Source organism: Coregonus lavaretus, assembly GCF_964263955.1.
Source record: "Coregonus lavaretus genome assembly, chromosome: 31".
Classification (NCBI taxonomy): domain Eukaryota; kingdom Metazoa; phylum Chordata; class Actinopteri; order Salmoniformes; family Salmonidae; genus Coregonus; species Coregonus lavaretus.
Genome location: NC_140018.1, coordinates 35,732,802 through 35,759,880, shown reverse-complemented (window position 1 = coordinate 35,759,880; position 27,079 = coordinate 35,732,802). Strand labels below are relative to the sequence as shown.

At 43.1% G+C, this 27,079-nt stretch overlaps 2 protein-coding genes across 2 annotated transcripts in view; one reads left to right on the top strand and one right to left on the bottom strand.

Annotated features, from left to right (window-relative positions):
* The first annotated feature begins 1,109 nt into the window (after positions 1-1,109).
* Positions 1,110-8,402, top strand: LOC311107067 (protein disulfide-isomerase A6-like). Its single transcript, XM_084149527.1, has 12 exons — positions 1,110-1,222; positions 1,874-2,015; positions 2,572-2,629; positions 3,025-3,151; positions 3,474-3,580; positions 3,795-4,046; positions 4,269-4,409; positions 5,678-5,762; positions 5,990-6,062; positions 6,309-6,467; positions 6,668-6,764; positions 7,186-8,402. The coding sequence occupies exons 1-12, from the start codon at positions 1,207-1,209 to the stop codon at positions 7,255-7,257; spliced, it is 1,329 nt and encodes a 442-aa protein (XP_084005653.1). The 5' UTR covers positions 1,110-1,206; the 3' UTR covers positions 7,258-8,402.
* The window catches only part of LOC311107069 (hippocalcin-like protein 1), a 32,131-nt gene continuing 13,271 nt past the window's right edge, over positions 8,220-27,079 (bottom strand). Inside the window, exons 2-4 of the mRNA XM_084149528.1 lie at positions 25,547-26,148; positions 24,640-24,745; positions 8,220-9,693 (exon numbers count right to left, since the gene is read on the bottom strand). Of these exons, the coding sequence (XP_084005654.1) occupies positions 9,596-9,693; positions 24,640-24,745; positions 25,547-25,924 (582 nt within the window). The 5' untranslated portion in view covers positions 25,925-26,148 and the 3' untranslated portion in view covers positions 8,220-9,595. The remainder of the gene's footprint in view (positions 9,694-24,639; positions 24,746-25,546; positions 26,149-27,079) is intronic.

Sequence of the window (27,079 nt, the reverse complement as noted above, 5' to 3'; positions counted from 1 at the left end):
TTGCCCTCAGAAGAGCCTAAATTTGTTGGGGCATGGACTCTACAAGGTGTCGAAAGCGCTCCACAGGGATGCTGGCCCATGTTGACTCCAATGCTTCCCACAGTTGTGTCAAGTTGGCTGGATGTCCTTTGGGTGGTGGACCATTCTTGATACACACGGGAAACTGTTGAGCGTGATAAACCCAGCAGTTGACACAAACCGGTGCGCCTGGCACCTACTACCATACCCCTTTCAAAGGCACTTAAATATTTTGTCTTGCCCATTCACCCTCTGAATGGCACACATATACAATCCATGTCTCAATTGTCTCAAGGCTTACAAAATCATTTTTTAACCTGTCTCCTCCCCTTCATCTTTGCTGACTGAAGTGGATTTAACAAGTGACATCAATAAGGGATCATAGCTTTCACCTGGATTCACCTGGTCAGTCTGTCATGGAAAGAGCAGGTGTTCTTAATGTTTTGTACACTCAGTGTATATTTCATACAATATACAGCCCAAATAACTAGTAGTAGTAGGCTACATGATCTGTGTCATTGTGCATGAGTGTGTCTTTCTCTGTTGTTTTCTTCCTACCGCGACTGCACCACAACAGATGACCTGTCATTTCTCACTGACACAGAAACAGCACTCGGACCAGCAGAACCAGAAGTTTTAGCAAATAAGTCAGTTAATTTCACACATTTAGCAGCATCAGCATCAAGAGCCCTTTTTTAGTCGACATTGCCTTTCCATTTGTCGGTTTTGACTGAGTGACTGGCAGAGTCAGAGCGGGCTCATTCTCTTTGATGATGGGCGTTTGACTTTTAATGTGAATTAGTTTTTTATATTTTGTGTTTTTTTTTGACCAGCCTACCCTAATAAATGATGGTCCGGCCCTCCTTGCCCCTCACAGCAAATTCGAACTCTCTGCACGGTATTGTGACGTTTTATTGATAACGGCCTATGCAACAAACTTGATTTTAATCTACGGTTTGGTCACTAGACATAGAAAAAACCTTGCACTGATAGCATCTTGGCTCTTCAAGCGTCTTCCTTTCGTCCCCATGCTGGTATAACTACACGGCGAGTTCTGATTGGACGTGGAGCGGCACAGCCGGTAGGGAACCAATCAGCGTGGGCCACGGTAAGATTTTGTCGCCCTCTCTTCTAGTACTGTAGCAGTGGTGCTCAGGACAAGAAATTGAAGTGGTGCACAGAGAAAACATGAGACTTTTACTTGGTAAGAAAGTCTAAACCGCTTGTGTTGAGATGTTTTTGTATTATAGCTAGCTGTTTAAGTTAATATCATGGTGGCCATAATAAGATGTGTGCAAGATTGCTAACGTTAGCTAGCTACTGAATCAGATTGCATTTTGCTTCACTGTAGCTAGCCATATGAATGTTCGTGTCCTGGCTAACTAACAGTAATGACAGCGACAGGATGGCTTAAAAGACGACCAGCTAAATTAATACCTGATGACGGCTCAAACAGGTCCTGCATTGTAAGCTAACTAACTAGCTAAATGGTTATCTACTTCAATTGGTAGAGCATGGCGCTTGTAACGCCAGGGTAGTGGGTTCGATCCCCGGGACCACCCATACGTAAAAATGTATGCACACATGACTGTAAGTCGCTTTGGATAAAAGCGTCTGCTAAATGGCATATTATTATTATTATTATTATTATTATTATTTGCAATTTGGCTTGATGTGCCAACGTTTGTAGTGGTAGTTAGTTACCTATGCTAACTAACTAGCTAGCTAGATATATACTTATTTTTTCTGCTGAACTGTAGCCAATGGAACTGTGGTGTTGTGTTAATTTGCAATATGACAATGTTGAACACACACATCTCCCTCACACTCAGCTCCTCCTTTCCTCTCCCACCAGGTCTGTTGGGGTGTTCCCTGGTATATATGGTCCAAGGATTCTACTCTGCTAGCGATGATGTGGTTGAACTCAACCCCTCCAACTTCAACCGGGAGGTTCTTCAGAGCGACAGCCTGTGGCTCATCGAATTTTACGCACCTTGGTGAGTGGTTGAATCTGCTCGGGCCCAATGAGATACTGAGAACTTGCTCGAGAGTGAAATTGCCACCAAGCAGTAGTTAGTGTTGTATGAAATCTCTTATCCCAATAACCTGTGAAAGAGGGACACCCAAAACTGTTTGTAGACCTGGGGCGCATTCAGGAGGGTGTAACATTATAACACGTATAGATAGAAATGTATAGTGTAGAACAGATAACATTGTCTGTCAGGCAGAATAAGGAATTGTGTCAATTACCTTTCTGCAGCTTTCTGATCACATCACCTCACTGAATACACCCCAGTTTAGAGGGGCCAATTGTGACAATGATATAGAAGTTGATGTAGTAAGAAACCCATATTCCCTTTGACATGATCTTGAAGCCACTGCACGCATCTTGTCTGAAAAACATCTGTTGCAGGTCTATGCAAAACCAGAATTGCTCACTATCCCTCAGATTGTTATGATAGTCTTTGCCAGGGATTTGTGTAGACTCCACTTTGCCGATATGAGGCTGTGGGTAGTCTGGTGCCTCAAAGACTTAACTGTTTGTCACCACAGGTGTGGCCACTGCCAGAGTCTGACTGCAGACTGGAAGAAAACAGCTACAGCCTTGAAGGTAAACTGCACATCTTTTATTGCAGTGTTATGACACTGTCTTTTGGTTCAATTACACTCAATTTGTTCAACTTAAGATGTTTTAATTCAACTTTAGATGTTTTATTACAGCGCTATGTCACTAGCTACATTGACTGCACATTACTACATTGCACTCCACATACAGCGATCACATCAGTGCAGGACAATCTGATCGCTATAAGTAGTTGAGCACTATAACGGAGTTTACAATAAGCGGAGTGCACCTTTTCATGACAACTTTGTCCGATTGCTATGGCCTGGGTGTATATCTTTCTAGTTTTGAGTACAAAACAAATAGAAGTCACTAACATTCTATGAGCTATACTAATGCGTTATGCAATGACAGTAACCTCTCCCTGTTTTCTCTTCCCTCAGGGCATCGTTAAGGTCGGTGCGGTGGACGCCGACCAGCACAAATCCCTGGGCGGTCAGTACGGTGTCAGAGGCTTCCCCACCATCAAGATCTTCGGTGCCAATAAGAACAAGCCTGACGATTTCCAGGGTACGTCTAGTAGCTTTTCAATTGAAAACAAAAATCAGCATTTCTTATTGGTTCAGGTAGTCCCTCCCTGTTTCAGTCCATTTTCCTCTGTTTTGTGCCTAATGAACACAACCCTGGGTCGTAATTCATTAGTGCAAACCCATAGCAAAATGTTTTGCAACGGAAAACAAAAACAAGCGTTTCATATTTGACAAGTTCAGTTTATCCCTCCCTATTTTGGTCAGTTTTCTTTATTTTGGTGTCTAGTGCAGTGCTTCCCAAACTGTGGGGCGTTTAGGAAACAATGGTGTTAATAATCTTTCTCTCTCCCTCCCTCCCGCAGGTGGGCGCAGTAGCCAGGCCATTGTGGACGGGGCCCTGAATGCTCTTCACACTCTGGTGAAGGACAGGATGAGTGGCAGGTCGGGTGGCTCTGACTACAGCAGACAGGTAACTACTACTACTACTACCATCAAATTAAAGCTGACAGTCTGCACTTTAACCACAGTCATTGTATCAGTTCAAATCCAAAGTGCTGGAGTACAGAGCCAAAACAACAAAAAATGTGTTACTGTCCCAATAATTACGGAAGGCATTGTATATTTTGAGCAGCGTGTAAGTGGCAAGTCTAAGTAAACATATCTTCGTGGTTTTCTTTCTCTAGAGTGGAGGTGGTGGTGGCGGCGGCAGTAAGAAAGACGTTGTGGAGCTGACCGACGACAACTTTGACCGGCTGGTTCTGAACAGTGGTGAGGTTTGGTTGGTGGAGTTCTTTGCCCCCTGGTGTGGCCACTGCAAGAGCCTGGAGCCTGAGTGGGCGGCTGCAGCATCGGCCGTCAAGGAGCAGACCAAGGACAAGGTCCACCTTGGAGCAGTGGATGCCACCGTGCACCAGGGTCTGGCCAGCCGCTACGGGGTGAGCAGGAAACACCCACCAAACACCACACCAGTCAGATTCTATCAGTGTAACTTCACCACTGATGTTTGTCTGTACACAACAGCAGAACATTTAGATCTAGAAATTAAGGAATCACGTCCGCCTAGTCATGACATTTCTATCAGCAATGTTCCACCAAGTTTTCCAACTGAACGTGGCCCAGGACTGAGGTTTGTCCTGTTTCTCTCTCCGTATCTGCAGATCCGTGGATTTCCCACCATTAAGATATTCAAGAAGGGGGAGGAGCCTGAGGACTATCAGGGGGGGAGGACCCGAGGTGACATCATCGCCCAGGCTCTGGACCTGTTCTCCGACAACGTAGCTCCTCCGGAGCTGCTCGAGGTGTGTGTTTGCGTGTCTGTGTGTCCATGTCTGTGTGTACAATAAGATAATTTACTCTCAGCTGGAGAGCATAAGAAGTATTTATTTGTCATTTTCTCCCCAATTTCGTGATTATGATCTTGTCTCAACTCCCTAACGGGCTCGGGAGAGGCGAAGGTCGAGTCATGCGTTCTCCGGGAACATGACCCGCCAAACCGCGCTTCTTAACACCCGCTCGCTTGACCCGGAAGCCAGCCGCACCAATGTGTGGTAGGAAACACCGTCCAGCTGACGACCGAAGTCAGCCTGCAGGCGCCCGGTATGCCACAAGGAGTCGCTAGAGCGTGATGAGCCAAGCGAGGCCCACCCACTGGAATTAGGTTTTGCCCACAAAAGGGCTTTATTACAGACCGAAATACTCCTCAGTTTCATCAGCTGTCCGGGTGGCTGATCTCAGACGATCCCGCAGGTGAAGAAGCCGGATGTGGAGGTCCTGGGCTGGCGTGGTTACACGTGGTCTGCGGTTGTGAGGCCGGTTGGACGTACTGCCAAATTCTCTAAAACGACGTTGGCTTATGGTAGAGAAATTAACATTCAATTCTCTGGCAACAGCTCTTGTGGACATTCCTGCAGTCAGCATGCCAATTGCACGCTCCCTCAAACCTTGAGACATCTGTGGCATTGTATTGTGTGACAAAACTGCACAATTTAGAGTGGCTTTTTATTGTCCCCAGCACAAGGTGCACCTGTGTAATGATCATGTTTTTTTAATCAGCTTCTTGATATATCACACCTGTCAGGTGGATGGATTATCTTGGCAAAGGAGAAATGCTCACTAACAGGGATGTAAACCAATTTGTGTACAACATTTGAGAGCGAAGCTTTTTGTGAGTATGGAACACTTCTGGGATCTTTTATTTCAGCTCATGAAACATGGGACCAACACTTTACATGTTGTGTTTATATTTTTGTTAAGTATTTTTTTTTAAACATCAAAACACTAGGCCTATAGGCTATGCCTACGCTGCGTTGAATGCCATTGCAAAACAAACTGTTTTGAATTTCATTTTCCCGCTGTACCATAAACGAACCGTGACCCCAAAACCACAATAAGTACTGAACCATATTGGTATTGGTGAACTGTTACACCCCTATTGTTTTATGCTCTCCAGCTGAAAGTTAATTATAACAAAAATATATATTTTAACTAGAAGACATCATCTAACTTTGACGTTTAGTGTGTTTTTCTTCTGACAGACTTAGATTCTGAATGTGTGTGACTCTCTCAGATCGTTAACGCAGATGTCCTGAAGAAGACCTGCGATGATTACCAGCTCTGTGTCATCGCTGTGCTGCCCCACATCCTGGACACAGGTTAGATGGAACTACTCTTCACCAGTTTGAACCAGTTCTGACCAGTTTACTCTGCTAACTTGAGTTATATCATATTGACACACCAGATAGTCCCCTGATCATGTTCATGCTTATATTCTCAGGCTATTTGATATGGCACGTGGAGTTGTTGTACCTCATGACGGTGCATTGATCTGCCATTTTTGATCTGTACAAGACTGACCTGTCCCTTTCTTTCCTCGTTGCAGGTGCAGCAGGCAGGAATGGCTACCTGGAAGTGATGAAGAAGATGGCAGAGAAGTACAAGAAGAAGATGTGGGGGTCAGTATATAGAAAGAGGCCGCATTTGAACGCATCACCGACTGAGCAGACCGACTGATAAACAACTTATTTTATCCTATATATAGTACTCAATAGGATTTGTGCATTAGTCAATGCAGTTGATCTCAAACACACACAACTGTCTGTGTGAATGATTTTGATCTCGGACTGTGGATGGATTAATTTAACCCAATAGAATTGAATCCGTTTAGTTTGATTAGCAATGCAAGTAATCTCTCTCTCTAGCTGGCTGTGGACTGAGGCTGGTGCTCAGATGGAGCTGGAGGCGTCACTGGGCATCGGAGGGTTCGGCTACCCTGCCATGGCGGCCATCAACGCCCGCAAGATGAAGTTCGCCCTGCTCAAGGGCTCGTTCAGCGAGACTGGCATTCACGAGTTCCTCAGGTAGGGGCGGCCCTCTCATTTAGTGTTTTACACAGTATAGTGTAGACAATGGATGCCCTCTTCCTGGAGAGCTAATGGGTCTGAAGGCTTTCGCTCCAACCTGATTTAGCTAATTAAGGTCCTGGTGAGCAGCTAATCAGTAGAATCAGGTGTGGTACAGTATCATTCTGAGGTATCTTTTCTCTCTCTCTTTTTTTTAGGGACCTGTCTGTAGGCCGTGGCTCCACGGCTACCGTCGGGGGCGGGGCTTTGCCTAATATCAACTCGGTCGAGGCCTGGGACGGCAAAGACGGAGAGGTGAGTGGGAGGGGTCAAAGGTAACGGGGTGGATGAGATGCGGAGGTCCTCCTACCATAATACAGTTTTGGCTGAGCGAGGTGATTTGAGCTTTTCTTTTTAAATAGTGAAGAATGGCTTTACCCAGGTCTTGCCTAGGGCCACTTCAGGAGGATGTAACGTTACAGAACATTCAGATAGAAATATAGTATAAAACAGATATGATGGTATGTCCGGGTGAATAGTTTCACCTCACTGAATACACCACAGGTTGTATTCATTTGTGCACATTATTGGGAAACATTTTGCAACAGAAATAGTTTTGCAAATAGTTCACCCCTATATATTTTGGTTAGCTTTCTTCCATTTGGTTTCTAATGAATGTGTTGTATTGTTTGTCTGCCCAGTCCTCAATCCTCTCTCTCTCCTCTTTCATCCCCAGCTTCCCGTGGAGGATGACTACGACCTGAGCGACGTGGACCTAGACGACGACTTTGGCAAGGACGAGTTGTGAGCCCAGCATTCCGGTTGGACGACATCTTGTCTGGTCTACCTCGCCATGGCCAGTCTCTCCTCTCCCGTGGAGCAAGTTGGAGACTGGGTCGCCCTGTTACTGAAATACCCCAGAAGAGAAAATAAATTAAGAGAGCGTTGCCCTGTTTGAATACTTGAGAAATGCATTCTTCCCTCTGTTTCCTTCAGGTAAACACATATCTATAAGCGATTAGATAGGTGTAAGGAAGCTTACCCCCTGATTACTTTCATCAATTCAAAAAATTCTGATCTGTGAGTACTTCAACGAAGGTTGGAAAGACAGAAGGATGCATTGCTGAAGTAATTGAACCACAGGAGGCTGCTGAGGGGAGGATGGCTCATAATAATAGCTGGAATGGAGTTAATGGAATGGACAGCCATACATGGAAACCATGTGGTTGAGTTCGATACCATTCCATTGATTCCGTTCCAACCATTACTGTGAGCCCGTCCTCCCCAATTAAGATACCACGAACTTGCTGTGAATTGAACAGGGTCAGAGAGACACCTGTAGCTTCTCACATCAGTCGAGTTCCACAGCTTAGACATTGCCAGATCTTACAAGCCTGGATAGGTAAAATACCTATCAGCTAACGACATCATGTGTTTATAGCAATCTGTCAGTCGATGATGTGATACACAACCATTGGTTGATGCATGCAAAGTCTAAGCAGTGGAACGCGACCATAATCGGTCTGCCTGTCATGTAAAGTGGGGAGGCGTGGCCTGCAGTAGACTGCCTTACAGACCTACTGAATATTAGTCACTGCATTAATTATACTGGCCTTGCCAGGTGGTTTCTGAATATGGCTGTCCAGTTGGAACATTGCTTTCTGCAACCGTCCCCTCTTCCTTGTTTCGCCACTCTGACGTCAAGCTAATCAGACATGGTTGTATCCAATTTCACTTTCATGCCCGGCCTGATGTGACTATATATTTTGGGGATTTAGTTGTATTTTTATTGTATTGTCAGTGAGAACGTTGGTTTTACATTGTGTCTGTGCAGGACAAAGGGGAATACCGTGGGACTTCTTGCGTAGATCTTTCTTACACAACTTTATTTAGATTGTGTGAAAACAAAATTACATTTTTGTTAAAAAAAAATAAAAAGAGAAAACAAAGTCACTTTGTTTCATCATTATTCATGTGTATTCTGTGTTGGGAAACGACAAGCAGATAGAGCTCATGCACAGCTATGACCGTAGTGAACCTCTAACCCTCAAACTAGGCTGCTGTTCTTCGAACGTTAGTGGTCAGTAATTGGAACCAACGCACTGTACTCAATGACATGCTAGCTACACAAACCGTAGAAGCAGCATACCAGTGAAGCGAGGCTTGCGTTGCATAATCTCTTTACATTTCATGTCTACTTCTAGCACAAAGACGTGTGTCTGTGAAGTGAACACAACTGATAGTTGCTTACTTTTTTTTTTGTCTGATATACTTCTGGTGTACGCAAGCTAAAAACAATGCTGAGGGAATGCACACATTTGCAGTGTAGTCTTCGGGGTGCGTATCCCAAGTGTTTCCTTATTGGGAACTGAGTTTATCCACTCTTGATTTAATCATACCCTGTGGAGTTAAACAAACCAGTGACTGCAAAAAATGACAAAATACTGGTTTTAATACACTGGAACTGCCTGTACAGTTGGGGGCAATACAAAGTTCCTTTTGAAAAAATACCTGTGCTGCAGCAATGGTACATTGTTAAAGTGAAAAACTCTAGAATTATTTTGTGTTTCTAGCTAATATTACATTTACAGTAAAGGTCGCAATGAGACTAACCATGGTTAATATACAAAATATTAGTTTTGGTTGATTTCTTACCGTAACACATCCATAATACTTGCAAGTGTAATAATATATTCAGTACAAATATTAAGATATGGCACTTCACTTTGACTGAAGTAAGGCAATTAAAAAGAAAACATTAAGCAGTAAACATTTGCAAGGAAATGTCGTAAGAGTCTATCAGTGGTACTGTGGGTGTAGAATGTGATGTTCCATGACGGAAAACATTATTCGCTGTAGAAAGCATTTTTCAGACCGCTGCATTGGGTTATGGGAAACTGCTAGCCTGGTCCCAGATCTGTTTGTGCTGTCTTGCCAACTCCATGCTAACATATCTGTGATCAGGCTAGGGAACTACTGATGATGTAAACAATAATACATGGAATGAGGTATGGGTGTTGTAACGACAACTGAGCCTCTTCCACCTCTTTCTCGTGTGAATTGTGTGTGTGGTGGATGAGGGATGATACAGCGTCCATCTGTCCACTTTTCTGTGTTCAGAACTGTGTGTGATTGACCATTTGTCTTCAGAACTGGCGAGAGGTTCCCTGGTCAGATTGCAGGAGCCGGACGATGGAAGGGTCACTCTTGGCACCTTTGATGAACTCCTCCAGAGAGAGTTTGCCTGTAGTCCAGAAGAGATCCCAGGTTAGCAACACACAATAGACTATAAACACAATCAATCTCATTTTGCATAGCAGCAGGCAACAACTTTTGAACGAGGACACCAGAAATCCATACTGTTTCAAAACAGACATGTCAAATAAGAGCACATGTGAAATATATAAAATAGGCTTGGGGTTTTGACAGTGGACTCAAGTTTACACTGTAAATTTGGTGCCACTTTACATTCCATCTCGGTAATAACCGGGTAATAACTTTGTATTTACTAGGTAATTAGCTAGAACAAATTGAATGTTCCTGAGTGGCCTAGTTACAGGATGCACCTGAGCTCAATTTCGAGTCTCATAGCAAAGGGTCTGAATACTTATGTAAATATGGTATTTCTGTTTTTGTATTTTTAATACATTTCTAAACATTTCTAAAAACCTGTTTTCACTTTGTTATTATGGGGTATTGTGTGTAGGTTGATGAGGAAATAGTTTTTTAAAAATCCATTTTTGAAAAAGGCTGTAACGTAACACAATGTGGAAAACGTGAAGGTGTCTGAATACTTTCCGAATGCACTGTATGTCCTTGTAAAATGACACAAAATTGCTACGGCGTGACAAACAAAGCCCAGTTGACAATCAGGTTCTTTATTGACACAAAATACACTCAGTATACCAAACATTAGGAACATCGTCCTAATATTAAGTTGCACCCACCCCTTTTGCCCTAAGAACATCCTCAATTCGACAGAGCATGAACTCTACAAGATGTCGAAAGTGTTCCACAGGGTTGCTGGCCACAATTCACAATTCCAGTGGGTCAGAAGTTTACATACACTAAGTTAACTGTGCCTTTAAACAGCTTGGAAAATTTCAGAAAATGATGTCATGGCTTTAGAAGCTTCTGATAGGCTAATTGACATCAATTGAGTCAATTGGAGGTGTACCTGTGGATGTATTTCAAGGCCTACCTTCAAACTCAGTGCCTCTTTGCTTGACATCATGGGAAAATCAAAAGAAATCAGTCAAGACCTCAGAAAAAAATGGTAGACCTTTCTCCCAAGGATCAACCAGAAATGTCCAAATGCCTGAAGGTACCACGTTCATCTGTACAAACACTAGAACGCAAGTATAAACACCATCATACCGCTCAGGAAGGAGACGCATTCTGTCTCGTAGAGATGAACGTACTTTGGTGCGAAAAGTGCAAATCAATCCCAGAACAACAGCAAAGGACCTTGTGAAGATGCTGGAGGAATCAGGTACAAAAGTATCTATATCCACAGTAAAACGAGTCCTATATCGACATGACCTGAAAGGCTGCTCAGCAAGGAAGAAGCCACTGCTCCAAAACCGCCATAAAAAAGCCAGACTACGGTTTGCAACTGCACATGGGGACAAAGATCGTACTTTTTGGAGAAATGACCTCTGGTCTGATGAAACAAAAATAGAACTGTTTGGCCATAATGACCATCGTTATGTTTGGAGGAAAAAGGGGGTTACTTGCAAGCCGAAGAACACCATCCCAACCGTGAAGCACGGGGGTGGCAGCATCATGCTTTGGGGGTACTTTGCTGCAGGAGGGACTGGTGCACTTCACAAAATAGATGGCATCATGAGGAAGGAAAATTATGTGGATATATTGAAGCAACATCTCAAGACATCAGTCAGGAAGTTAAAGCTTGGTCGCAAATGGGTCTTCCAAATGGACAATGACCCCAAGCATACTTCCAAAGTTGTGGCAAAATGGCTTAAGGACAACAAAGTCAAGGTATTGGAGTGGCCATCACAAAGCCCTGACCTCAATCCTATAGAAAATGTGTGGGCAGAACTGAAAAAGCATGTGCGAGCAAGGAGGCCTACAAACCTGACAGAGTTGGGACACCAACTCTGTCAGGAGGAATGGGCCAAAATTCACCCAACTTATTGTGGGAAGCTTGTGGAAGGCTACCCGAAATGTTTGACCCAAGTTAAACAATTTAAAGGCAATGCTACCAAATACTAATTGAGTGTATGTAAACTTCTGACCCACTGGGAATGTGATGAAATAAATGAAAGCTGAAATAAATAATTCTCTCTACTATTATTCTGACCACTTAAAAGAAAGTGGTGATCCTATCTGACCTAATTCATTTTTACTAGGATTGAATGTCAGGAATTGTGAAAAACTGAGTTTAAATGTATTTGGCTAAGGTGTATGTAAACCTCTGACTTCAACTGTATCTAATTAAGATATATTAAGTGTTTTACTTTTCAATCATCTTAAAAGAATGTTAGAATTTTTCATCCACTTTGACATTTAAAGTATTTTGTGTAGATCGTAAAAAAAAAGACAATTACATACATTTTTATCCCAATTTGTAACACAACAAAATGTGGAAAAAGTCAAGGGGTGAAGGCACCACCCACTTTGTAAGAATATTTGGGAAAGACCCCTGAAAAAAGGTAGCTACTAGCTAGTTAGCTAACAGGTAATATAATGGGCGCGTTCCACACAATGATTTACACGGCGAGGCGACGCAACAACCAATGTGCTTGTTCGACATTGCAGCCGACATTGCAGCCGACAGTGCAGGCGGCTGCCGACCATAAATACCTTGATCATAAATAACTACTCATTATTTGTAGATCAGTCAGTCACCATTTACTCACAATGCATCATGGATTTGATGCTCTCGAACAAGGCCAATGATTGTGTTCCACATCATCGACTGTGTCATCAACTGACAAATTGCTATAACATATGATATGGTTAGCTGATACATACTTAAAATACCTATCCAGGCGTTGTAAGATCTGTCAGGCGTCAGCAATGTCTAAGCCGGTGGAGGCTCCTCAGAGGAGGAAGGGGAGGGCCATCCTCAGTGAATTTCAGAAAGATGTAATAGTGAAACATAAAAAAAGTTATCCTTTTTAAATAAAACTATACTAAATATATTAAAGTCACCAAATCATTGATTAAAACACACTGTTTTGCAATGAAGGGCTACAGTAGCCTCAACAGCACTCTGTAAAGTAGCGCTATTGTGTAGCCGGAGGACAGCTAGTTTCCGTCCTCCTCTGTGTACATTGACTTCAATACAAAACCTAGGAGGCTCGTTGTTCTCACCCCCTTCCATAGACTTACACAGTTATTATGACAACTTCCGTAGGACGCCCTTCAACCTATAAGAGCTCTTGCAGCACTGAACACATGACACACCTCACAGCTGATAGCGTGGTCGCCATCAGAGACCTACCATATCTGCAGCGCAGGGGACTTAAAATAAATGAGGGTCAAATAGGGGACAACACATTTGACATTAGTTATAACAGCGTATGTAGACAAATAGAAGAGGGGTTAAACGAAGAACACAATGAAGCTGAAATCATCAGAGCCGTCTTCCGCATCATCAAACCAGGACACTTTAAAGACATGCTAATAAGTAAGGATGAAATGGGTGTTGCAGTGCTGAAAAGTTTCCTCCAGTCTCACTTAGGAGAAAAGAGCAGCACTGAACTCTTCCAGGAACTGATGTGCATGAAGCAACACAAACACGAGACACCTCAGCAGTTCCTATACAGAATGGTAGGACTGAAGCAATAGGTTCTGTTTATGTCTAAACAGGTTCACTCAGACGTCAAGTATGACAATCATACGGTCCAAAACGGGTACCTACACACAGTGTATCAGGGCTTAGGTACAAAACACAGCGACATCAGAAGGGAGTTGAGACCCCTCCTCTCTGATAACACTGTATCTGATGAAGCATTGCTGAGGCATGTAATCAAAATAACAAGCAATGAAAGTGAGAGACAGCGTAGATTGGGCCAAATTTCCCGCCACAAGACGACACGCCCACAGCGCCCAGCTCGAAGCTGATGAAGTCAAAGTTGAGCAAAATACTGAGCTAAAGAGCAAAAACAAAACTATCCAGCAACTGAGTGCTCAAGTCGAGGCCCTAACAAATGTTATTGAATCCGTAAAGCGGCCCAAAACATCAGAACACTCTTGTCAATGTACTTCCAGTAAGCCAGCGTTCCAAAGAAGAGAGAGACCATATGGCTGTTCAAGATGTGTAGAGAGAGGCGCAACGGACTGCCACCATTGCTTTTATGTGGAGAAGAGGGAGACACCTAGCCGTGGGTTGTCTGAAAAAACTGAAGCGTTTGGGAAACAGGGTCTGGTCATTGCAGGGGGACAGCCAGTGACCAGCCTAAACCAACAGTCCCAGCCTGATGCGGTTCACACGCCCAATCAAGATCAAGTCAACTGCGCAGTTTCATCACATACCAGTCAGCCAACACAAGATAAAGTAGCCCAGCAAGTTGGAAAAAAATGCATACTCAAGTGTTACATGAATGGCTATTCTGTAATCGTTCTACTAGACACGGGTGCGCAAGTGAGTATTGTGGACCACAAATGGAAGGACAAATACTTACCTGATCAAAGAGTCAGACCGCTGACCGAACTCATGGGAACAAAGCCCCTAGCGAACAGTTTTTTAAATTATATGAGAAAAAAATATTCTATTTAATTTGGAAAGACAAGCCAGACAAAATTAAATGGGCCTATTTATATATTGAATATGCATTCGGAGGAAATTATTAAATATTAAAGCATTAGACCTATCACTAAAAGCTGGTTCTCTAGCAAATTAGTAAGATTATCTCACCCCATGTTCAAGAATGGCCTTTTTCCCTTTATTCAGATTACAACCTCTCACTTTCAGTTATTTGAAAAGGAAATAATCTCCCAAATAGCACTATTTCTAAAACAAGCCATAGAAAGTTGGTTACAATTTCAATGTAATCCTCCAGAAACGACAGAACAAATAATGCAACAAATATTGTAGTTAAACTCAAATATACTAATAGATTTTTTTTTTAAAGGTATAATCTTCGTAAATTATATCATAGGTAGGACTGGTGGAGTTATGTCGCACATGCAGCTAACAAAAACATATGGACATTTCTGCTCTACCCAAAATTACAACCAAATAATTGCAGCATTACCGCAAATATGGAAGAGGAAAGTGGAAGGGGGAAAAAGTAAGGAACTTGTCTGTCGGCCCTGCATTAAAGAACATAATTGGTTAAAGAAAAAGGTGATAAATAAAAAGGATTGGCAAAATAGTTGGGAAGAGATTTTTGACGTACCGATGCCATGGCATAGTGTTTATGAACTGATATGCAAAATGACGCCGGATTCAAAACTTATTATACAAATTCTTGCTACCAATAGAATGTTATTTACAGTGGGGAAAAAAAGTATTTAGTCAGCCACCAATTGTGCAAGTTCTCCCACTTAAAAAGATGAGAGAGGCCTGTAATTTTCATCATAGGTACACGTCAACTATGATAGACAAATTGAGAATTTTTTTTCCAGAAAATCACGTAGGATTTTTTATGAATTTATTTGCAAATTATGGTGGAAAATAAGTATTTGGTCACCTACAAACAAGCAAGATTTCTGGCTCTCACAGACCTGTAACTTCTTCTTTAAGAGGCTCCTCTGTCCTCCACTCGTTACCTGTATTAATGGCACCTGTTTGAACTTGTTATCAGTATAAAAGACACCTGTCCACAACCTCAAACAGTCACACTCCAAACTCCACTATGGCCAAGACCAAAGAGCTGTCAAAGGACACCAGAAACAAAATTGTAGACCTGCACCAGGCTGGGAAGACTGAATCTGCAATAGGTAAGCAGCTTGGTTTGAAGAAATCAACTGTGGGAGCAATTATTAGGAAATGGAAGACAAACAAGACCACTGATAATCTCCCTCGATCTGGGGCTCCACGCAAGATCTCACCCCGTGGGGTCAAAATGATCACAAGAACGGTGAGCAAAAATCCCAGAACCACACGGGGGGACCTAGTGAATGACCTGCAGAGAGCTGGGACCAAAGAAACAAAGCTTACCATCAGTAACACACTACGCCGCCAGGGACTCAAATCCTGCAGTGCCAGACGTGTCCCCCTGCTTAAGCCAGTACATGTCCAGGCCCGTCTGAAGTTTGCTAGAGTGCATTTGGATGATCCAGAAGAGGATTGGGAGAATGTCATATGGTCAGATGAAACCAAAATATAACTTTTTGGTAAAAACTCAACTCGTCGTGTTTGGAGGACAAAGAATGCTGAGTTGCATCCAAAGAACACCATACCTACTGTGAAGCATGGGGGTGGAAACATCATGCTTTGGGGCTGTTTTTCTGTAAAGGGACCAGGACGACTGATCCGTGTAAAGGAAAGAATGAATGGGGCCATGTATCGTGAGATTTTGAGTGAAAACCTCCTTCCATCAGCAAGGGCATTGAAGATGAAACGTGGCTGGGTCTTTCAGCATGACAATGATCCCAAACACACCGCCCTGGCGACGAAGGAGTGGCTTCGTAAGAAGCATTTCAAGGTCCTGGAGTGGCCTAGCCAGTCTCCAGATCTCAACCCCATAGAAAATCTTTGGAGGGAGTTGAAAGTCTGTGTTGCCCAGCGACAGCCCCAAAACATCACTGCTCTAGAGGAGATCTGCATAGAGGAATGGGCCAAAATACCAGCAACAGTGTGTGAAAACCCTGTGAAGACTTACAGAAAACGTTTGACCTGTGTCATTGCCAACAAAGGGTATATAACAAAGTATTGAGAAACTTTTGTTATTGACCAAATACTTATTTTCCACCATAATTTGCAAAGAAATTCATTAAAAATCCTACAATGTGATTTTCTGGATTTTTTTTCCTCATTTTGTCTGTCATAGTTGACGTGTACCTATGATGAAAATTACAGGCCTCTCTCATCTTTTTAAGTGGGAGAACTTGCACAATTGGTGGCTGACTAAATACTTTTTTTCCCCACTGTATATGGGGGATACAATCTTCCCAGCTCTGCAGATTTTGCTGCAAAGAGACAGAATCATTAGATCATTTGTTTTGGTACTGTCCATTTGTAGCTTGTTTTTGGTCACAGGTCCAGGAATGGCTGAAGAATTGCAATATTTACCTGGAGCTAACCCTGCAGATAGCACTGCTGGGTGATCTGAAAAGTCATAGTCAATCGATCAATAATATAATAATACTTTTAGAAAAAAATTTTTTTTTCAATTTACAATCTGTAGAAACAATGAGAATAGAAGGGTTCAGAAAATTTGTGAAACATCACAGTAGAGTTTAAAAATATATGGCAAATAGAAATCCAATATGGATGGTGTTAAGAGATAGATGGGAGGTGTTGAATGGAGCTGAAGGATGGGACTAATAACAACTAACAACAACTAATAACAACAAGATAACTAATGTAAAGCATACTGTGTCCATAATAAGTATATAGGTTACAGGTTGAGAGCTTTTGTGAAAGAGCACAGTTAGAAAGATATGGCATATAGAAGCAAACCGGATGGACATCATGAAAATGATCGGAGAGGTTGAGGGTAGAGGAAGTTCAGGAGTAAAAACAAACAAAATAGAATTATTGTAAAATTGACTATGTCCATAAAATGTATATAATATGTATAAGCTGTAAGTAGAGGCCTAAGCGTTGTTGTTCACTAGTTTACTCCAATTAGGGAAGGGGTGGTGGGGTTGCGAAGGGAAATATATATTTTTAAAGGATATATAGATAGATATTTGCGAGAAAAAAAAACATATGGGGGATTGGAAGTGATGCAGACAATTACATTGATGGAAGATACAATATATCTACAATATTAAAGCTGATCTACCCCCCCCAAAAAACGGTGATCCAGATCTGTCAATACAGGTACCGTTTCTGGTTAGTCACATGACACTAGAGAGACCACTGCTAGGGTTCAATGTCATCCAAGAGCTGATAAAGGGACAACGTTGTGGAACACAGGTGCTACTTACAATAGCCAGCCTGCTCGGTGCAGCTCTGGAGATCCAGGGAGAACAAGCTAATGCAATAGTACGTTTCATACAGACCCAAAACACTGACGATGAACATGCTGAGGTGAAAGTAGGGTTCCAGGATGTTGTCATCCGCCCAGGCCAAGTCGCTCATGTCAAGTGTAAGGTGCCAGTCAGTTTTGGTTCATCCAACCAAGTGGTTCTGTTTGAACCAAACGAAGTGAGCGCACAGCTGGAGCAGACGGATGTTGGTGAGGGACTGATTGAGATCTACAAAACCAAGAACCCTTACGTTGAAATTCCTATCGGAAACAACACCAAGCATGACGTTACCCTGCCTCGGAAAACAGCCATCGGCATCATCCATCCCATAGCAAAAATAGTTGAAACAGACCAACCAGACCATCAGAGGAAACCAGGCCTGGGAGTCAACAGTGTGGACTCTGCAGGAAACCAAAAAGTGATGGAGGTGACGCAGCAGCTTTATGCCACCCCCCAGTTGACGTCAGCCACCTCGAGGAGGAACAACAGAAGATGGTGAGACAGATGCTCTATGAGGAATGTGCTGCATTCGCCCGTGATGATGACGACATTGGATGTATCCCGAGCTTACAGATGACCATCAACCTTAAGGGTGACATCCCTGTCCAGAGAACATACACCTCTGTCCCGAAGCCGCTCTACAAGGAGGTGAAAGAATACTTCCAAGCCCTGCTGGCTAAACGGTGGATCGTCAAGTCCAAGTCGCCTTACCCTACACTGGTCATATGCATCCGCAAGAAAGATGGGACACTCAGACTATGCATCGATTACAGGTTGCTGAACCAGAAGACTGTACCAGATAGGCACCCACTGCCTCGGATTCAGGACCTCATGGACACTCTAGGCGGTTATAGCTGGTTCTCAATCCTGGACCAAGGCAAAGCTTACCACCAAGGGTTCAAGGCTGAAGGATCACAACACTTGACCGTGTTCATCACCCCTTGGGGTCTGTATGAATGGCTGAGAATCCTGTTTGGTTTATCAAATGCCCCTGCAGTGTTCCAGAGGAGCATGGAGGAGATGCTAGATACCCTGCGAGACTAATGTTGCATTACCTGGATGATGTCCTCTGCTACGTAAAGTCATTCAAAAAGCACATAGAAGGACTCCGAAGAGTACTGAAAGCCCTTCAATGCCACGGAGTGAAGCTGAGACTAACTAAGTGTGAACTGTTCCGGAGAGAAGTCAGGTATGTGGGACGTCTGGTCTCTGCAGATGGAGTTCAGATCGACCCTAAGGACCTGGACGCCGTCTTTGCCTTGAGAGACAAAAAGCCCGGTACTGTTGGGGATTTTCGCAAACTACTCTGATTCTTAATTTACTACCGCACTTACATACAGGACTTCTCAAGAATCGCGCAGCCAATCTACGAACTACTCCAAGTGAAAAATGGTACAGCCGTAGTGCCATCAGGGAAACTGCGGAAAGAGAAAGGAAAAGGTGCTCAGTTGTCATCCAGGACACCAGTGGAATGGACCGAGGCACACCACAGCACCCCTGGGAGACTGATCGACACGTTAGCCAGTCCGCCTGTCTTAGCCTACCCCGACTTTGACTTGCCCTTCACGCTCCACGCTGATGCCTCAGAACAGGGGCTTGGAGCTGTCCTTTACCAATGTCAAAACGGGAAGCTGAGGGTCGTTGGGTATGGATCAAGAACCCTCTCACCAGCCGAGAAGAATTACAACCTTCACTCTGGCAAACTCGAGTTTCATGCCTTGAAGTGGCTGTGTGTGAAAAGTTTATCTTTCAAGGGTTTTTCTTTATTTGTACAATTTTTTACATTGTATAATTATAGTGAAGACATCAAAACTATGAAATAACACATATGGAATCATGTAGTAACCAAAAAAGTGTTAAACAAATCAAAATATATATATATTTTGAGATTCTTCAAATAGCCACCCTTTGCCTTCATGACAGCTTTGCACACTCTTGGCATTCTCGCAACCAGCTTCAGGAGGTAGTCACCTGGAATGCATTTCAATTAACAGGTGTGCCTTATTAAAAGTTACTTTGTGGAATTTCTTTCCTTCTTAATGCGTTTGAGTCAATCAGTTGTGTTGTGAAAAGGTAGGGGGGGTATACAGAAGATAGCCCTATTTGGTAAAAGACCAAGTCCATATATTACGGCAAGAACAGCTCAAATAAGCAAAGACAAACGACAGTCCATCATTACTTTAAGACATGAAGATCAGTCAATCCGGAACATTTCAAGAACTTTGAAAGTTTCTTAAAGTGCAGTCGCAAAAAACATCATGCGCTATGATGAAACTGGCTGTCATGAGGACCGCCACAGGAATGGAAGACCCAGAGTTACCTCTGCTGCAGAGGATAAGTTCATTAGAGTTACCAGCCTCAGAAATTGCAGCCCAAATAAATGCTTCACAGAGTTCAAGTAACAGACACATCTCAACATCAACTGTTCAGAGGGGCCTGTGTGAATCAGGCCTTCATGGTCGAATTGCTGCAAAGAAACCACTACTAAAGGACACCAATAAGAAGAAGAGACCTGCTTGGGCCAAGAAACACGAGCAATGGACATTAGACTGGTGGAAATTTGTCCTTTGGTCTGGAGTCCAAATTGGAGATTTTTGGTTCAAACCGCCGTGCCTTTGTGAAATGCGTGTGGGTGAACGGATGATCTCCGCATGTGTAGTTCCAACTGTAAAGCACGGAGGAATAGGTGTTATGGTGTGGGGGTGCTTTGCTGGTGACACTGTCTGTGATTTATTTAGAATTCAAGGCACACTTAACCAGCATGGCTACCACAGCATTCTGCAGCAATATGCCATCCCATCTGGTTTGGGCTTAGTGGGACTATCATTTGTTTTTCAACAGGACAATGACCCAACACACCTCCAGGCTGTGTAAGGGCTATTTGACCAAGAAGGAGAGTGATGGAATGCTGCATCAGATGACCTGGCCTCCACAGTCCCCCGACCTCAACCCAATTGAGATGGTTTGGGATGAGTCGGATGGCAGAGTGAAGGAAAAGCAGCCAACAAGTGCTCAGCATATGTGGGAACTCCTTCAAAACTGTTGGAAAAGTATTCCAGGTGAAGCTGGTTGAGAGAATGCCAAGAGTGTGCAAAGCTGTCATCAAGGCAAATGGTGGCTATTTGAAGAATCTCAAATATAAAATATATTTTGATTTGTTTAACACTTTTTTGGTTACTACAATATGTGTTATTTCATAGTTTTGATGTCTTCACTATTATTCTACAATGTAAAAATTCAGAAAAACTCCTGAATGAGTAGGTGTGTCCAGACTTTTGCTGGTACTGTACGTCATCAGCACAGCCAAGCTAAATGCAGTAGGCCACAGATGGGTTGGGCAACTGTCAGACTTTAGGTTCGACATCAAGTACAGACCAGGCAAAGTCAATATAGACGCAGACACGCTATCCCGTTTTCCCCTTGACATAGACCAGTATGTAGCTCATTGTACAGAAGAGTTGTCAGGTGAAGCTGTTCGTGCAACATGGCAAGGGAGTCAGGCAGCACAGGGAAAAGATGTAGCATGGGTCGCAGCCTTGCACCTGTCACAAGACCATGTAGAGGAACAGTACACTCATGGACCCCTGCCAACTATCGACCATGGTGAGCTAGAAAAATCCCAAAGAGACGATCAAGCTATTGGAGAACTAATGAGACTAAAAGAAACAAACAGGATACTTACCAGTGAGGCAAGACGAGGAGTAAGTGCCGCTACCAAGAAACTGATGCATGAATGGGGAAAATGACACATTGACAATGGACTCCTGTACCGGAAAACCAGTCAAAGACGCCAGCTAGTCTTACCAGTCCAGTACAAGCAGATGGCGTTGAAACATCTTCATGATGACATGGGTCATGTTGGAGCAGAGAGAGTCCTCAGTCTGGCATGAGAAAGGTTCTACTGGCCATTTATGAAGAGAGCCAATGAGGAATATGTAACCAGACGCTGCTGTTGTATCAAGCAAAAGAAGCCAGTCACACATGTAAGAGCACCGATAGGCAGCATCACCACAAGTTCACCCTTAGAGCTAGTCTCTATCAACTACATGCATCTGGAGGCCAGCAGAGGAGGCTTCGAGTACATACTGGTCCTAATAGACCATTTCACAAGATTTGCACAAGCATATCCGACCAAGAACAAGTCCGGAAGAACAGCAGCCGAAAATATATTCAATAACTTCATCCCAAGGTTTGGATACCCCTCCAAGTTACACCACGATCAAAGTTGATAGTTTAAGAACAAACTCTTCAAAACACTGCTGCAAATGACAGGAGTGGGTCACTCAAGGACATCTCCCTATCACCCTCAGGGTAACCCGGGCGAAAGATTCAATAGGACTCTACTTCAGATACTGAGAACACTTGAGGAAAAGCAGAAGGACAGGTGGAAAGAGCATCTTCCACAAGTCATCCATGCCTACAACTGCACCAGACATGAAGCGACTGGATACTCACCTTTCTACTTACTATATGGTCGCCACCCACGCCTAACTGTAGACTTTCTGTTTGGCCTGGCAACAGGAGAGGAGTCACGCACACCTAGATGTTATGCTGAAAAGTGGGCTGAAAGAATGCCCGAAGCATACAGAATTGCGTCCGAGAACAGCAAACAGGCAAGTGCAAGAGGCAAAAAGTACTACGACCGTCACTTGAGGTGAGTGGTTCTGCAACCCGGTGACAGAGTCCTCATACGAAATTTGAGCGAGAGAGGTGGTCCTTGAAAGTTAAGGTCATACTGGGAAAGGACATTATACAGTTGAAGTCGGGAAGTTTACATAGTCTTGGCTGATGACAGTGAATTATAAGTGAAATAATCTGTCTGTAAACAATTGTTGGAAAAATTACTTGTGCCATGCACATAGTGAACCCCCCACTAGTTAACAATCTGGTTGAACAGGCTAGGAGGCCCACACGTGAAAGAAAGCCTGCACAGATATTCACTTATCGGACGCTAGGTCAGCCATCCTACCAGCCACACACCACAATCAACACTGTAGAGGTTTATGGGGTACCACTTACTACAGTCTGGGTAATTACACCTTACCACATTGCACAGCCCTACCAAACCCTACCTTACTCCACACTAGTGCCTTACCATATTCCCACTTACGTGTATTAGGAAAGCAAGAAATAATCTAAAGTGATGCACTTATACTTGAAATGTAAATAAGGCTTAAATGTCACAAGCCATTTTCTTTTTGTCAGGGAGCGTGTGACACACACAAATATGTATGGTCATATTTGTTAATGTTTTATTTTGTTGCTTATTTTATTGGGCCATCCCCTGTATCATTTTCTAGGCCTCCTAGATATTTGTATTTAAATTAATGTATATGATTACTCCCACTAGGGGGAGCTGTGACATCAAATGGGAGCGTTAGTGAGATCTTCAATCTTGGAGAAGGCCTACTACTGAACACCACTAACGTTTCTCCGTCTCATCATTTTATCCTGTTAATTCAGGTTTATTATCTGCTGACCACGTGTCAGTCCGAGGCGTGTAACACTTGCTGACTGTACACTTTACTGCATGATTGTAGCGGGTTTACTAACGCGTTAGCTCTAGTAGCTATGTTGACTATGACGTTAGCTAATATGGCTGTGTGTAGCGATTAGCGGTTATGATATGAAGGTTTGGCTTGGAACTTATTTTTTCGCCTGGTCAAAGACAGCTGATGTGTTGTGCACTGAAGTCCACAAGCGAAGGGAAAAGGTGAGAGGAGCAGAGCGCATAGATGCGAGAAGGAATTATAGAATGAGCAAAGTGATCATGCTGTTTGTATGTGGCTTCTATGAAAGTGTTTTTGTGTATGATCAGGGGTGTATTCATTCTGCCGATTCTGTTGAAAAGCGTTTCTTAAATGGAAGCAAACAGAGTGTGCAAGGTGGTATTGAATGTGTCACTGTCTGTCACCTTGATTACTCAAATTTGTCAATGGCTATAGTTCTTACATGTTTTATGTTTAAGCTGCTTTTGAAACCAAAAGTCGAATTGAAAACATTATTGGCATAGCTGAATTCAATTTTCATATTAGCAAGCTAGGACTGATGGTTTAATTAGATAAACTATCAAGTCTGTTTGTTTGGTTACCATGGCAACTAGCTACTGTTGCTATCAAGTAAACTTGCTAGCTACTTCAGTGGATGTTGAACACATTTATACCTACAAATGAACACATTTCTAGCGATAAATGTGTTAAATTATAGCCTATTATAAAAGGGATAATCAACTCCAGGCTCTATGCATTCTCTGGAAAATAATGCAACTCTGTGGAACACAATTTCCACGTTGTTCATTATTTTCCAGAGAATGCATAGCCCCTTGTTGATTATCCCTTACATTACCTCTAATTCGCTAATATCACAACAACATTTTTGAAATGTACATAAACGTGTTCTAGCGACACTGTTTAAACAAAAATACATTAGAGCACTCGTCGCGTAAATAGGTAATGCCACATTCAAAACAACTAGGAGCTCGGAACTCGGAAATCTATTACTTCTGACTTCAGTGCATTCACCACAACTGGGAACTTGGAAAAACAATGAGCTCCGACTTGGAAAAATAGTTTTGAACGGTCATCCAACTCAGAATTCCAAGGGCCCGGTTTCCCAAAAGCATCTTATGGCTAAGTTCATCGTTAGAACCATAGGATGCTATGGTTCTAAGATGAACTTAGCCTTAAGATGCTTTTGGGAAACCAGGCCCTGATTGTAAACTGTGCTTTGTTTGTCATCTCATAGCAATTTTGTGTCACTTTACAAGGACATATATCACTGTTATGTTATGTTTGTTCTGGGGAAGGGATATAACGGTTTAACTAAAGAGAAACAGGTAATGATACATTTTCCAGCACTGATTCAGCGTTATTACATAGAAACTACAGTCTCTATTTCCAGATAACAACCATGGGCAGGTTGGGATGTCAGGAAAGGATTGGTTGAAACAACATGGTAACTACTAATGGTAATTACATAGTTCTTACCCGGTTATTACCGAGCTGGAATGTAAAGTACCGTAAATACTTATGTCACTATAATAAGTAGAATGAGAGGTTTAAAAACAAACAAGACTCACCATCATTGTCTACATCCATCTGTCTGAAGATCTTATCGGTCCGTTTCTCTGGCGTCGACTCATCTTCTGGCATCTTCATCACTGAAGACACCATTTTGTAAATCGCCTGCAGAAGGAAGAAGAATTGACCTTGGGTAAGAGGGTTGCACTAAGCTCATAAGGCATTTAGAAGTAACATTCTTCAATGTGTATACAGTCTACCATTAATGACCATTAAGCAAAAAGGTAACTTCCAAATAGTGCCTTTAACAAATAATACAATATTCTCTGTCAGAATGGAACTATTCTCCTGGTGACCTATGCAGTCAGATTACCACCTGGAAAAATCATCACGGGGTCTCTGGCTTTATAAAAAAAACAAGGCATTTGAGCCAAACACCAATGAGACGGGAACATGGTCTGAGGACTTTAACAAGATCATTTGTTTATTCAGGTACGCTTGTATCACCACCACACACAATCGCCTGAGCCAACACTGATACGGGACATGCTGCTCAGGCCACGGTTGTGGGGAGAGCAAATATGACCATGTTGATTAAGGGAAATAAAAATAGAACGAGCAGCAGCCAATGTCCATGGTGAAAATATGTTTACGATATCATGGACGTGAGTAATAAAGAACATATCATTCATTAGATAAAACACAAAGTCAAGTAATAAATAGGACGCTGAAGTGAGCAGATAACATATTGGAGGGTGTTCTGACTAAATCCACCTGTAAAATCCACCACAGGAAGTTAGCAGACACTTTTATCCCAAGAAACTTACAGAACTGTGAACTATCCACAGTGATACATATTCTTAGTATGTGGTCCATGCAGGAATCGAACCCCTGATGATGCCTGAACCATGCTCTGAGTCTAATCCATTGAACCACCAGAACCAACTCATTCTCATCTCAACTCACCTGTACGATCTCCAGCATCTCAGCCCGGCTGATGTAGCCATTCCCATCCAGGTCATACATGCTGAAGGCCCAGCGCAGCTTCTGCTCCAGGCCGCCGCGCGATGTGACACTCAGCGCGATGATGAATTCCCGGAAGTCGATGGTGGTGTCGCCGTTGGTGTCGAACGTCCGGAAGACATGCTCAGCAAACTTGGAAGCGTCGCCATACGGGAAGAAGTTGGCGTAGATCTTCTTGAACTCTTCGACTGTCAGGTGGCCCGTTGGGCAGTCTTTGAGGAAGCCTCGGTACCACTCCTGGAGCTCGTGGTCGGAAAACTCTGTGTTCTCGCGCAGGTCGTTCAGCACTTCAGGCCGCAGTTTGCTGTTCTGTTTCCCCATGATGGACCTCTGGAACGGGGTTTTGAACCTCAAAGGGCTTTTCTGGTTAAATGAAGGTGAAAATAAATGTGGAGTCTCTTTCACAGTCAGCTCTGCTGCTAGTCTTGGGACGTTATCTCCACCACGCAGGACTGTAGGTCCCCTTCTGCCCTCCTTGCGATGTCTGTCTGCTGGCTGGCTTGCTGATTGGCTGGCTGCTCAATCTGCGTCCTCTTCCTCTGTTCCTACGGGAGATTGAACACTCTCATTAGGAACATGAAGTGAAACACTCAAGTGATAAATTGGTTTAATCAAAACCGCATCTGGATGTTGCGTTATACTGTAACTCGAGAGGTAGAAGAACCACCTCAAACAGCCCAATGCTGATTCATACTGAATTATGGTTATTATAACATTCGACTGTAGAGGCTTTAAACAGCCTATGAGCAGCAGCAGAGTAATACTGATAAGATGACAACTGAGATGTTCTGAGTGCTACTCGGGAGGGCGAGGCCTGGTCTCCGTGGACACCATTTTAATCCCCTCACACTGTGAGGATTTATTGACCGTTTGCCAAGTGGTGGAGAGAGAGTGTCCGGGACCATTCTAGGCTTCAATAAGTCAGTCTCTTGTCTCAAAAGGTCAGCACGGCACAAGAAGCTAAGGTTGTTACCTCAGGTAGCCATAAAAAAATCCAGGCAACTAGGTTAGGATGCCACATGGGAGACAGTCACGTACACATGCATGGGTTTTCAGCTGTACAGTGCCTTGCAAAAGTATTCATCCCCCTTGGCCTTTTTCCTATTTTGTTGCATTACAACCTGTAATTTAAATGGATTTTTATTTGGATTTCATGTAATGGACATACACAAAATAGTCCAAATTGGTGAACTGAAATTAAAAAAATAACTTGTTTCAAAAAATTCTAAAAAATAAATAACAGAAAAGTGGTGCATGCAAATGTATTCACCCCATTTGCTATGAAACCCCTAAATATGATCAGGTGCAACCAATTACCTTCAGAAGTCACATAATTAGATAAATAAAGTCCACCGTGTGCAATCTAAGTGTCACATGATCTGTCACATGATCTCAGTATATATACACCTGTTCTGAAAGGCCCCAGAGTCTGCAACACCACTAAGCAAGGGGCCCCACCAAGCAAGCGGCACCATG